Below are 14,614 nucleotides of genomic sequence, written 5' to 3' on the forward strand. Positions count from 1 at the left end.
ACCATAGGTGTGAATGGTGGGTTTGTCTGTCAGCCCTGCGATGATTTGGCAACTTGTCCAGGGTGTACCCCACCTCTCGCCCATAGTCCGCTGGGATAGGCTTCAGCGTGCCTGCGACCCTGCACAGGATAAGCAGTTACGGATAATGGGTGAATGGATGCCAGTGTGTGTGGACTGGCCGAGATAAATTTGCTTGTAGGTGCGAAATAGTGTGCATGGTTTGCTGGACCGAGCTCATCTAGGACCCTCCCACATAGGATGGGATCCGGATCCACTGCCACCCCATTCAAAATAACATCACAGCTTGAATTTCTTTCTCTGCACCAACACTAAAGTGAATCTCGTGCTCTGTAGACTTGTATGTGTGCAAGTGACATCATTTGAGCCAGACTGCAAAGTGAAACATGAACAGCCAATACCATCTATTCGACCCAACATCATTTTTTCTTGTTTGGCCAAATTCTGGGGGGGGGGGGGGGGAAATTATGGGTGGATTGGTGCTGAAAGTGATGTTACATCTATTTACACTTGAGCTTTAAATCTATTTCAGTCCCAAATGGTATGTAAAATGAGTAGCTGAGACATTTTTAAATACGTTGTACTTGTAAGCACAGTTTGAACGAGGTTTAAACTTTTACTCGTGTATGTAAAGATGCAGATGTACTTTCATGCATTTTAGAAATGGCATGATGCTCTTTTTTTTTTTTCTTTTCTGATCTGAAATCAAGTATTACAAACACTAAAAACATGTAAGCCCCTCCCAAAAAAGGGCAATTTTTAAACTGGATTTTAATGGAGTCACACAATTTAGGAGAAATGCACAGAAGTCCTATGCAGTGTAAATATAAATAGATCAGTATAAATCAACCATAACACAATGTTCAGTTAAGTCTTTCTCTAAATGTCAAGTTCAGAAAAATTTCCAAATCGGTTTTCCTTTTGCTTCAGGATCATCTCATCTCATTATCTGTAGCTGCTTTATCCTTCTACAGGGTCGCAGGCAAGCTGGAGCCTATCCCAGCTGACTACGGGTGAAAGGCGGGGTACACCCTGGACAAGTCGCCAGGTCATTACAGGGCTGACACATAGACACAGACAACCATTCACACCTATGGTCAATTTAGAGTCACCAGTTAACCTAACCTGCATGTCTTTGGACTGTGGGGGAAACCGGAGCACCCGGAGGAAACCCACGCGGACACGGGGAGAACATGCAAACTCCGCACAGAAAGGCCCTCGCCGGCCACGGGGCTCGAACCCGGACCTTCTTGCTGTGAGGCGACAGCGCTAACCACTACACCACCGTGCCGCCCCTGCTTCAGGATCAGATCAAATTAATTCTCAAAGATTTCTCAAATATCTAATCCATCAACTTTTAACCTCTATTATATAGTGTGCAATAAAAAGAACTATACATAGCAAATATTATATACTTTTTATAGCCTGTTTTTTTTGTCTGTATCATGTTAGCTGGTTTTTTTTTTTTTTAAATTATAAATATACAGTACACTTTTGGATCACTTTCTATTGAGTGATGTGCAATAATTACCGGTTTTTAACTTTTTCGAACTTTCCATTTCTAGATGACCTGAAGGGGATACTAATACCCCTTTTCCACCAAATCAGTTCCAGGGCTGGTTTGGGGCTGGTGTTGGTTCACAACTCGTTAAACTTGCAAGCCAGCTGAGAACCAGTTTGCTTTTCCATCGCTTGCGGAGCCACGTCAGTTACGTCGCTGTATACGTCAGTTACGTCGCTGTATGTCAGTTACGGCGCTACATTTACATAAACCTTGGCGCGAATATCAAAGCAAAAACAACACGGAAGAAGCGGCAACAACAATAATGGATGACTTAGCGTTTGTACAGCTGCTGCTTCTCGTCGCTTAAAAATGGCGATCTTTTGCGGTCTTGTTATTGTTGTTGGTCTTAACAACTCCCCTCCCCCCCGGCTGACGTAAGCGGTTCTTTCCTCTGGCCCAGCAGAGAGCTGGTGCTAGCCTGGAACTGGTTTTTCTGGCCCCAGAGCCAGTTCTTTGTCAGTGGAAACAGAAAACCCGGTTCCAAACTAAGCACTGGCCCCGAACCAGCCCTGGAACTGCTTTGGTGGAAAAGGGGCATAAGAGGTGCTGTTCACTGGAACTGAAATGGGTGATGGTGAAGTGAATCAGAGCAAAGGAATGTTGAGAGAGGGTGCTTGGGAAATTCACAGGATCGTGATGTATGCATCTGTAAGATCGCATGACTGGGGGGGAACCTCTCTTTCTCTTTGAGGCCTTGTGGTTTCTGACCATTTTTCAGAAGCAGTAAAGTAAACGAGACTAAATGTGACTAAATACCTGACCTTTTGCTAGACCTTACTTTTCGTGATCAGCAAGCATACACATTTCTCTGTTTAGTTTGTTCTTCCTGTGGAGGAACAAAAAGTAAACAAGATTATCTCCTGGTTCCTCTGAGGCTCTGTAAGCACACGGTGTGTGGGGAGGTGTGTTGTGTATGTGTGGGTGGGCGAGAGGAAGATGACTGTAATGGTGTGAAGTTTCTGTATATGTCCGTGCATGCATAGTGGTATACATGTACATTTTTATGGATCTATATTTGTGCCTGTTGGGGGTTTAGGCTCACATGGCGTCTAATTGATTTTCTACTGCAGCTTGTGCTGTTGTGAATTCGCCAATGGTTTTAAGAACCGGCTTGCTTTTCCACTAGTTAAAGAGCTGAACTGTTACATAATCGTTTGTGGGAGATTCTCAGTGCAGGAGGTCTTTTTGATATACATTTAAAAAAAAAAAAGTCTAACCACACTTTACCATCCAGCAGCAAATCCTGTGTCTGTACAGCACAGTTGCACTCAGAGCATTTTATTAGCATCACCAGTACACCTGATCATTTCATTAAGTGCTCCAATTGTGTTTTTGAGCAGTGCAATGCATAAAACCATGCAGAGGTGTCCAGCACCTTTAGGCAAGGTTGACCTCAACCATCAGAATATTTGGGGGGGGGGGGTGATCTCGGGTGGTGCTGGACAGGGTGGTTTGAGTACTGTTTCTATAACTGCTGATATCCTGGGACTTTCACATACTCACTCAAGTCCTGTAGAGTTTACTCAAAATGGTGCAGTAAAAAAAAAAAATCCGCTGAGCTGCAGTTCTGTAGACGGAAATGCCTTGGAGCTGAACGAGGTCAACGGAGGATGGCCAGACTGGTTTGAGCTAACTGAAAGGCTACAGTAACTCTGGTAACATTCTGTACAATTGTGGTGAGCAGGAAAGCATCTCAGAACTCACAACACCTTTAACCTTAAGGTTGATGAGCTACAACAGCAGAAATCCATGTCAGGCTCCACTTCTGTCAGCCGAGAAGAGAAAGCTGAGGCTGCAGTGGGCACAGGTTCACCAAATCTGGACAGTTGAAGACGAGAAAAGTGTTGCCTGCTTTGGCGCTCGATTTCTGCTGAGGCACACAGATGATGGAACACTTCATGTCAATCTTACACTGTGTGTGTATGGGGGGGGGTTAAATGGGGTGTTTTTTTTTTTTTTTTTTTGGATTTGCTTTCCTATCTCAGCTGGAACCGTGCAGTGGCATGGATTTGTCTTTAAAACATCTCAGAAGTGAGAATAATCCAAGTTCAGCTTGTAAGGATTTGGCACCAACGGCATGAATCCATGGACCCAACCTGCCATGTGTCTGCAGTCCAAGCTGGTGGTGTTTTTTTTTTTTTTTTTTTTTTTTTTTTTTGGGGGGGGGGAGGGGGATTAATGGGCCCAAAGTGTGTCCCCAGTCATCGCTTGAATGCCACAAGTATTGTTGCTGACCATGTGTCCCTTCGTAGCCACAATTTACCCATCTTCTAATGGCTACTTCCAGCTTGTCACAAAGCAAAATCCTCTCAAACCAATTTCATGAACATGTTCAGTATTCTTCAGTAGCCTTCTCAGTCACCAGATCGGAGTGTAATACCACACCTTTTGGGATGTAGTAGAACAGGAGTCCCAGCATGAAGTTGCACCTAGAAAAAATCTGCAGGAATTGCGTGATGCAGTCATGTCCACGTGAACCAGAATCTCAAAGGAAGGTTTCCAACATCTTGTAGAATCCATGCCTCAAAGAACTGAGGCTGTTTTGAGGGCAAAGGGAGGCCTGACCCAGTCGGAGTATAGTGTTCCTAATAAAGTGCTCAGTGACTTACATGCAAGGTGAGAAATATTCCTATAGCTTCTACCACTCAAAGGATGTATATTATACTCTCTGGAATTTGCAGTTTAGGGCACTCACAGACACATTTTAATTTTGTGGAGGGTTGCTTGACCACCCCTCTATTTTATTTTTATTTTATTTAAACAGCTGCTACTTAATACAGTTTATGAAAAATGAACTGAGCTGTGGTTCCAGACCAGTTTTGTTACTGGATCCTGAATCTGACTTGCCAGTTGAGAAATTGTCAGCTGTTTTGCAATGGAACGGGTCGAGATTAGGCGTGACCTTATCAGTAAAAAAAAAAAAAAAGTCCACTGTTGTACTTAAACGGAAGTGTGGGGGTCTTGAGGAGAACGCCTATTTATTTTGTCTCTCTCTCTCTCTCTCACAGGTCGAGTTGGCTTTATGGGACACAGCAGGACAGGAGGACTATGATAGGTTGAGGCCATTGTCCTATCCAGACACGGACGTCATCCTCATGTGTTTCTCCATAGACAGTCCTGACAGTTTAGGTACTTCACCCACCACATTACACCAGGGGTCGTCGTTTAGCTTCAGCATGGGGCCAAGTTTTCACAAAGCAGGATAAAATACAAAAAGTGAGGAGACGATGCAGATCAAAGGAACTAAAAAAAAAAAAAAAAAAGTGGGTTTAAATGCAAAGTGCTACAATACCACTAGATACAGTTGAGTGAAAAACTGTGTTCATGATTTAATTCCTCAAGCAAGATTTCCTTAATCTTTCCCCAGTGCCATGCTGTTACAGCCATGCTACTAATTATTATTATTATTATTATTATTATTATGATGTACTGAGACGGTATTGCCTGTATGGTTATACATTTCACTAGGCCTTGGAGAGTACTGAACAGGATCCTACCTACATAATTGTAATGTCCTTGAAATTTGTCAGTAAATAATTTGAATATTGATGAATGGTATGGAATTCTTAAAGCATTATTTAACTCTCGTCTGTTTCGTGAGGTTTGTTTGCTCTGCATTGTATCTATATGCGATGTGTAAATGTTTGATCCTGTGAGTGTTGGCTTTAACAGTGTGTTGTGTGCCCACGCAGAGAACATTCCAGAGAAGTGGACACCAGAGGTGAAGCATTTCTGTCCTAATGTTCCAATCATCCTAGTGGGGAACAAGAAAGACCTGCGCAACGATGAACACACTCGCAGAGAGCTGGCCAAGATGAAGCAGGTAGCGTGTGGGTTGGGGGGGCATGGCAATAATGGTTCGTAATTTTCTGAACAACGATGGCTTGTCAGTCTTCCATGCGGATGGAGACTGTGAAGCGCTTCCTGTCTACAATGCCCTTCTTAGGAATTGGAAATGGAGCCGTTTCCTGTTTAAGGAAGACTTATCCTCTCAGGAATTGCATCATGCTTGAAGTGGTGTGGGTTTTTTTTTTTTTTTTTTAGGATGGAATGTAGAATATTTATTGACAAATTGCTGAATTTCTGTAGTGTACACTTACATTATGGACAACATGGGTAATGTCATGTATGCTTCCCTAAAACTTTTTGAGCATACCTGTCAACTTTGAGGTTTGAAAAAAAGGGATATTTCCCAGATTTTAACTCAAAATAAGGGAAAATTTCGGAAAGTCGAACTTTCCGAAAATTTCAGAAAGTCGGTAATCGAACTGACTTTTCACAAAATTAAATTTGTCCTGCCATTTGGGCAAGTAGCGGCAATACACCACCTTTTTTGGTTTTGCCTCGCTCCTTTCTTTATTCATGTCTCTCGTCTCGCCGTCTACTGAAACTCGCTCCCTGAGGAAAGAATTACGACCATCTTTTAGTTTTGTGAGAAGTTCCGAGCAGTGACCTTGGTCAGACCATAGATTTATCTAGAAGACTAGATGCCTCGTCCCCGTTGCCCGTCAACGAAGTCAAACATCTGCACATGGCGGCCATCTTACCTCAGACAGCTGGCTTACCCATTACATTGTGTTGGTAGCGATATGTATTTTTCAGATGACCGTAACTTCCTCAAATTTCAATCAATATTCAAACGGTTTGGTTTGTTATATAAAAAACAAACAGAAGTATGCATTTATGATATTAATGATGAATAATCATTTTATGTTTAAAAAAAATACGCATAGCTTGGCGAAAATATTTCAGTATACTACAGACTGTAAGACAGGATGCATGCTGAAATTCCTGTGCTGTGAGAAGCCTAACACTGCATACTTATGGATAACTGCGGCCTTAGGACAAATAACCATACAATTTATTTCCAATTTTTAGTGAAAATATTTTTACATGTGATGGGGCCGTAGGGGAAGCTAAAGTTAAATAAACAGCTTACTCACTTCTGAAACTTCAGAAATACTTCATCCACCTCAAAAACCTAATGCACTCACATCATAGCATAATAACAAATGTAAACTCGCATCATAGCATAATAACAAATGCACTGCCCGAGTAAGTAATAGTATAAAACAGTGACAGCGACTCACGGTAGTTTGTGACAAAACCACTTAATTAATCACGTGGTTATACTTCCAAGGATAAAAAGATGTCTTTACATTTACAAAAAGAACATTCAAAGCTGATTATCATGTCAAAGTCAATATATGTTAGCACAGAAGATTGAAATTTCATTTGACTAGGCTCCAATGTGCACTTAAAGTAAAACTAAACATACTGATATAAACGTACAATTAAAACAGACACATCAGCTTGTCATCAAAGTCAGTACTTTGATTTCCTGTAAATCATAATGTGAGTGCTGGGCTGGGCTGTGCTTGCGTAAGTCTTCATACCCATAGGATGTCTATGTTCATACCCCTTGTCTGTGGTAAGATGGCCACCCTGTGCGGACGTTCTAGAATACGCGGTGAGGAATCTAGTCTTCTATGTAAATCTATGGGTCAGACTAGCGCTATGGTTCTGATGGTCTTCACAGACATGCAATTAAAATCAATGTGTAATTATTAGACTGCCACCTGCTGTACTGGAGAGGGCGGGGACGTGAATTCATGGCCTGACTTCCTGCTGTAAACTCCTGTCAGAGGCGCGTCATGAATTCTGGACCTACCGACTTTTATATAATGTGAAAGTACAGGATATTTTCGGGAAAATAAAAAAACGGGAAGACAGCGGGAAATAAGTCAAAATAAGGGATTTCCCGGGAAAAACGGGAGGGTTAACAGGTATGTTTTTGAGGCCTTGTCTCAAATGGCAGATTGTTATACTATTCACTGTACACACTGATTTGAGCGTCTGAAATCAAGCTGTTCTCTCCTTTAGTGCAAAATGTTAATTTACAGTGCATCATTTTGTCCTTGAACTGCACACAACCTCCAGAGAAACAATCACAGATCTTGAAACCTCTTACTTTTGCCTCTGCAGTGTAATTCTGTTCTTGCTCAGGCTTTCAGCAGAACACTAACTGCACTGCCATCTTGTGGCTCTCTGCTGCTCAATCCTTATACAGGCTCATTACATAGGGTGCAGCATAAACTTGGAACCCACATAGGGCACTCTAGAGTCTTTTCCTCTTACATACAAGTAGTCAACTTTTAACATCACTATGAGGTCACCTTTTATTTTGGAAATGTATGATGATTTATTCTAATTTTTAATTATTGATCATGTTGAGAAAGGAATATAACACCACCCCAAAGTTGTTTGTCTTCTCAAAGCCGTACATGCCAATGCATTTTCTTTGCATGTCACAGCAGTTGGCTAGTGCTCACCTTTTTGTTAATAAATACACTACCGTTCAAAAGTTTGGGGTCACCCAGACAATTTTGTTTTTTCCCTGAAAAGTCACACTTTTATTTCCCACCATAAGTTGTAAAATGAATAGAAAATATCGTCAAGACATTTTTCTGGCCATTTTGAACATTTAATCGACCCCACAAATGTGATGCTCCAGAAACTCAATCTGCTCAAAGGAAGGTCAGTTTTATAGCTTCTCTAAAGAGCTCAACTGTTTTCAGCTGTGCTAACATGATTGTACAAGGGTTTTCTAATCATCCATTAGCCTTCTGAGGCAATGAGCAAACACATTGTACCATTAGAACACTGGAGTGAGAGTTGCTGGAAATGGGCCTCTATACACCTATGGAGATATTGCACCAAAAACCAGACATTAGCAGCTAGAATAGTCATTTACCACATTAGCAATGTATAGAGTGGATTTCTGATTAGTTTAAAGTGATCTTCATTGAAAAGTGCTTTTCTGTAGTCACTGTGACTCAACGGGACCTTTCCTGGTTAAACGAGGGTTAAATAAAAATAAATCTCATAAATGTCATGTTTTTAAAATCTACTGTTTGATTGAGGTTATGTGGAGCATCTGCTATACAAGTTCTTTTTAATGGAAAAACTTTTTTTAATTTGACCCTGTACTGATCAGAAAATTAATCAACACCTAGTGACCAATTCAAATATTCTAGATTTCAACAGTGCTGTTATCCATCTTGCTTAATTGTGTGCATTTAAATACATAGGCAGGTTTCCATAGCAAAATATTTTGTTTTAAAAGCAGCAAGTATCCATCCTGAAGGGGTGTGTGTATATATGTGTGTGTGTATGTGTGTATATATATATATATATATATATATATATATATATATATATATATATATATAAAATGCATGTATGTATCATTATAAGTATAGAAATACATTGTGTGTGTTCAGGAGCCAGTGAAGCCAGAGGAAGGCAGAGACATGTCCAACAGGATCAGTGCGTTTGGCTATCTGGAGTGTTCTGCTAAAACTAAAGAAGGTGTGCGGGAGGTGTTTGAGATGGCCACCAGGGCAGCACTGCAAGTCCGCAAGCGCAAGAAGAGAAGCGGCTGTCTGCTCTTATGAGTCCCGCATGCGTACACACACACACTCTCTTCTGCCAAGTGCTCAAGGAACAACGTTAACTGACGTCATCACTGTACTGTATTCTGCATTTCATGCACCCATGACAGACTGACGAGTGACAAAGCAACCCACCTGTGCTCTTAAACTTTGTCTATTGCACACAGACCTGTCCTGCCATCTGACCTTTCCTTTTCCTCTATCAGTATATCCTCCCTGTGTCTGGGAGAAAGATTGATCGATTTGATTTTGTATGTGTTTGTACCGAAATCTTCATCTCTTCTTTCTCTCTCTACATTCCATGTTGTATTCAGACATTGCTTCTTTATGTATTGTTTACTTATTTGGAATGGCCCAATTTTTCATGACATCTGGACAATGATCAAGAATACATTTATTATTCAATCAAACCTTGTGTCTTACCTGTATGTGTTTGCTGGAAAACTCAAAGGTGCACCAGACATGGGTTTTAATAAGATGAATGTGAGTCAGCATGGACCTCTAACCATATTGTAAATTACAGTCATGTAAATAGTTTAGGGACGAAACAGGATAGAAGTACATTATTTGAAATGGATAGTTAGGTTTTTTGTGGGGTTATATTTTAAGAAAGCTTCCCAGAAATGTTTAGTGTCAGACTGAAACGAGGAGGCTTGAGGAAGCACTCTAATGAAGGGTGAGGGCCAAAGACCATGGCATTAATGGTTAGGGTTGTAGTGGTTTAAATTGGGCTAAAAGTTTGTTTTTGGAAAATAACTATATTTTAATGAAAATATGGTGGCCAGGTCCAAATAAAAACTATGCAGGATTAAACATATTGCTTCTCTAGTCAAGACAAACTTGACTAATGTGGCTGCTGTTGAGGAACGGTCTGATCCAGACTCTACGGACAATGCTGGTATTGTGGCAGTAGTAGCTTGGTTGTGAAGGCATTGGGTTACTGTTCAGAAGGTTGCAGGTACAAATCCTAGCACCACACCAAGCTGCCACTGAGCCCTTGAACAAGACCCTTAACCCTCAACTTTTCAGCTGTATCCTGCTGTAGCTGTACGGTAAGTTGCTGGGGATATTTAAAAAAATGTATATAGGTTAATGCAAGCTTCTACTCCCTCCCCTGGTGTTTCAAAGGGCATCGTGGTAGGATTCATATGTAATTAAAAAAAAAAAAAATGAAATAACACCCCCCCCCCCCCCCCCCCTTTTTTTTTTTGATTACCTAATCTCCAAATGTGAGAGATGCATAGTTTTGTTCCCTGTAAGGAATACTGTAACCAATAGTATGCATCAAAAACTAGGGTGCAGTCAGAAACTAATAGCTGAGGGTAAGTGACTCTTCCCCCCCCCCCCCCTTTTTTTTTTTGGGGGGGGGGGGGCGGTTTGGACAAAGCATTTGTCCAGCCCACCAGTAGGGAAGTGGTTCAAATGTGGTGTGCTCATGGAGAGGTCATTTTTGTAAACAGGAGAGCACCAGCAGCTGATGGAAAATGAAGGTTCTGCAATCGATTCAGGTTTCCCATCAGACGTAGTCTGTGCTGCTGTAGTACAGTGATGATGCTTTGGATGATGGATGAATAGAACTGTATAATTTCCCAGGATGCATGTTAATCTAGTTACACTGGCTTTCAGCGCCTGGATGTGCAGTCAGATGGAGATCTGACAGGTGGCTGGTTTTGCTTCTGTAATTTCCCTTGACATTCCTTGACTTGGAATTTTTAAATTTTTATTTTAAATACAATCCAATTCTATCCCACTGGCACGCATCTTAAAGGTCTGCTCTACCATTTGATTTTTAAAACCTTGGTCATGTGACACAAACTTGGACAAGGTATAATTTTAGCTACATGTTCAATTTAAAAAGCATTACAACTCGGTGCGTCTTTAAAGCACATTTTAATTTGTGTGTAAATGTTTGCGTAAGCTAACCTGAAAGCTCTGCTGGATTTGCAAAACTTGCACAATCTTGTTTTGCTTCGTATTCATATGCGTGCATGTTGATAAATGCCATTCACCTGTAAGTTATTAAGTCTGTGTATGGTTTACATCTGGTGATGTCCCCAAAACTCCATAAAAGGCAAAGCTCACAGAGCAAAAAAAAATTGGGGGGGATTTCAGATGTAGAAATGAATGGTGGGGGGAGGAGTAGTATAACTTTAAAAGTACGAGTAACAGCACCTACTCATGGGTGGGGTTCCCCCCCCCTTCCTTTCACCCCTGAATGTACAGGATTTTCATGGATAACAAATTTCTTGTGTAAATGCTCCTATGAATGATTTTATGAAGTGTTCTGTTCATATCCAGCATGACAAATGAGGCCAACTGGTTTGCTCTGACTAAACTCCATGTAGACCCTCCATTTTGATCATCTTGAAGTGACCAATCACTGATTGTACCCATAGAGGACTGATGTTTCCCAGGTGGGGGGCAATGGAAGATTTGCTTACTCCAAAAGAGAAATTCAGTTGCTTTGTGCACTGCAATATGACATGAGGTCACTGGAGTGAGCTAATGATGAAGTAAAAAAAAAAAAATGGCAGCATGACTGACTGACCTGAGACTGGTAAAGCTTTCTTGTTAAATTCATGTTGTGAATTGTTTACACATGGCTCAAAGCTCAACTGGCTACACAGTACATGTGCCCTTCAACACATGACTTCTATAGTAGCATTAGCCAAACCTAAATACAGTACTGTGCCAATTCCACTAGTTACACAGTACTTGGCCTAGTTAATGGCACCTCGCCCACACTAGTTATTTAACTTGTAGCCAATGATCCTAGCAAATTAGACGATATTAAGGTACCACCAGGACTCCCTGACTAACTAACTACCAGGCTTCAAATAGTCCCGGTGGTTTTTTTTTTTTTTAAATGCAGTAAAAAGGTCTGTTGTGGTTGGGGGATCATGTTGATGCACTTTAACATCTAGAGGGCAGTATAGAGCTAATTCAGTTCATGTTGGAGTTCACTTTTTGATATCTCAGATTTAAGTAATTTCTTTCTTGTTTCATTTTGGGTATCAAATTTCTCATGTTTCTCCTAAAATTCCTTAAGAAATATAATTGGATGGAAAAATTAAAGGATTCAAAGCAGCATGAAGGGTTATGCCTGGTATCAGCAGGATTCAATTGAACACGAGGGAACGTTGCATCACCTGGGAGCTCGTAAGAAAACTCACTTCGCAGCCATTGGTCACTAGTTTTATTCAGTCAAGTTATTTTCCCAGTACTGACCTAAAGAGCTGCATTATATGCAATGGGACAGTGATCCTGATGTGGTGGCAGCTGGTAGCCTTTCAAACAGGGGACGCTGGTCGGTTACGACATTTCCAGATTTAAAAAAAAAAAGAAAAAAACACATCAATTTTGCCCATACTCTTGCTTCTGATCTGGCTGATTGTTGGCAGGGTCACAAACTGAAATAACAGGTTATTTTGGCCCATTAGCCTACTGTCCAATATACATGATGGTGGTGTTGGGGGGGGGTGTTATATTTTAACATTTTATATTTTAAAATTGTGGCATGTTTAAAAATTGATCATTATTGAAAGCAGCTCTTTGTCAGGAACCTCAGCAGTAACAGCAGAGTGTTCTGGAATAGGCACAAGCACTGACCTTGGGGAGCCAAACATAGAGCTGGGTGCCACATTTCATTCAATGACACTTTCCCTATATTTTACTTATTTTGACTGAGATGTTTTATTGACAACTTTGATAACTCTTCACTTTCAATCCAGGTCTGTAGTGTGAAATGTTCTCGGCTGTGTTTTTGTTTAAAAATGTTTTCCAAATTGTAGCTGTGTTTAATTCATATCCAGAAACATATATATTCCAATATAATATACTCAGCATAAACATTTTAAATAGATTCTATATTTTTGGTCCATCCATGACACATTACTAAAGTAGCCTATTTACTGTTGATGTGGGTCACTTGCTGTTAGCCAATTCACTTTCTCGTACCAGGAGAGCTGAAAGGAACGAGTATTATTCCCTACCTTTTTCACCAAGTCATTTTGAGGCGTTGGTCTACCCTGCTCTTTAATTTTTTCCTTGAAAGGAAGACTGGCAAATGGCTTTGCCAAAATTAAATCAACAATGCTTGGCATCCGTGCGCAGCTTTCTTGCTAGCTGACTAGCCCCCTCAAGTTCAGTCACTCAAACGAAATTTCTGGAACTAAGATGGCAAACTTGACAACACTATATTTACACTTTATTTACAATGAAAATATATACAAACTAAAAAAGCTGGTAGAAACTGTATGTAATGAATGAAATCGAAATGTAAGCTGATCTCTTGCAATACACCACACCACTTGCGAATCTGCATGGGACTGAACTGAAATTCACCACTGCCTGTCTATATTTGAAACGAGCTGTCAATCAAAGAAAATATCCGGCCGCTTTCACCAATCGCCAGTCTCCTCGCAGAAACTGCCATGTCCCTCCCACTGTGAGGCTGGGAGTCCGTGGGTGGGCATTTTCGCAGTATTTGTCCAATAACCGTCTTGCATTTTGAGATTGAAAAGTGCATAGCTCCCAAATGCCAGTGAAGTCCACTGAGGCTGGGCTGCATCGCGCTGTCACGAGGGGGAAAAACTCACGCACACATTAGGCGAACTGAGGAAAGTTATAACGGAATGATTTCGCACTGTAGTTGGGTTGAGCACATATATTTCTGAGTCTGGATCTGAAATGGCAATGTTATAAGGTCGGCTATAACATAAGCCTAGCGCAATTCATCCTCCACGATGTTCGTCATTTTTAGAGGAGGCTGAGCCTCCTTCGTTGTCTTGGAGCAATCGCCCGTGTCCTAATGGACCAAACTAGTCACCCCCTCATGCAGCTGGGTCCAAGTGGTCAGGTTGAAGCTTGGGCCATTGGAGGGGGGGAAAAAGTGACTTGATTTTTACTTCATTCATTCAGAACCTGATCAGCATTCTGGTGGCTTAAACTTTTTTTTTTTTTTAAGTGTTCTGGAAAATGCACCTTTTGTGCAGCTCCATAGTGCAGTGGTTGGCACAGTCACCATCTGTAAAGAAGGTTCTCAGTTTGAACCTGCTGGTTGACCTGGGGCCTTTCTTCGTGGAGTTTCTTCTCGTGCCTGTAGGAGTTTCCTCGAGGTGTTCCGGTTTCTTCCCACAGTCCAAAGACATGTGGATTGTCAATCAGCTACTCTAAATTGTCCATAGTCAAGGAGCGTGAAATAGCTGTCCGTGATAGACCAGTAACCTGTCCAGGATGTACTCACCTCGTCTAAGGTCAGCTGGATGACTGCAATGGAGAAGTGGTATTGAAAAATGAATGATGACCAGTTTGTGATACAACCCCAAATCAGGAAATAGTTGGGGTGTTTTATATTGAAATTGAAACCAAAAATGATCTACAAATACTTGACCTGTCTTGCACTCAAAACAACACGGCACAGCATGATTGTTTTACTTCATGACCCCCCCCCCCCCAAAAAAAAAATGCGCACACTTCAATTTTTATTCTTGCAACTTCTTTTTTTTAAAGTGGGATGGTAAAGCATTTACAAAGTGGTAAATGTGGCTGTTCCTTTTTTTTTTTTCACATAAAGATG

General features: G+C 41.1%; 1 protein-coding gene across 1 annotated transcript in view; it reads left to right on the forward strand.

Annotated features, from left to right (window-relative positions):
- rhocb (ras homolog family member Cb) overlaps positions 1-9,446 on the forward strand; it is a 73,607-nt gene extending 64,161 nt beyond the window's left edge. The window contains exons 3-5 of the mRNA XM_060932152.1: positions 4,591-4,711; positions 5,275-5,405; positions 8,866-9,446. Of these exons, the coding sequence (XP_060788135.1) occupies positions 4,591-4,711; positions 5,275-5,405; positions 8,866-9,039 (426 nt within the window). The 3' untranslated portion in view covers positions 9,040-9,446. The remainder of the gene's footprint in view (positions 1-4,590; positions 4,712-5,274; positions 5,406-8,865) is intronic.
- Positions 9,447-14,614: the final 5,168 nt, after the last annotated feature.

The sequence above is a fragment of the Neoarius graeffei genome, chromosome 10 (genome assembly GCF_027579695.1).
Source record: "Neoarius graeffei isolate fNeoGra1 chromosome 10, fNeoGra1.pri, whole genome shotgun sequence".
NCBI lineage: Eukaryota > Metazoa > Chordata > Actinopteri > Siluriformes > Ariidae > Neoarius > Neoarius graeffei.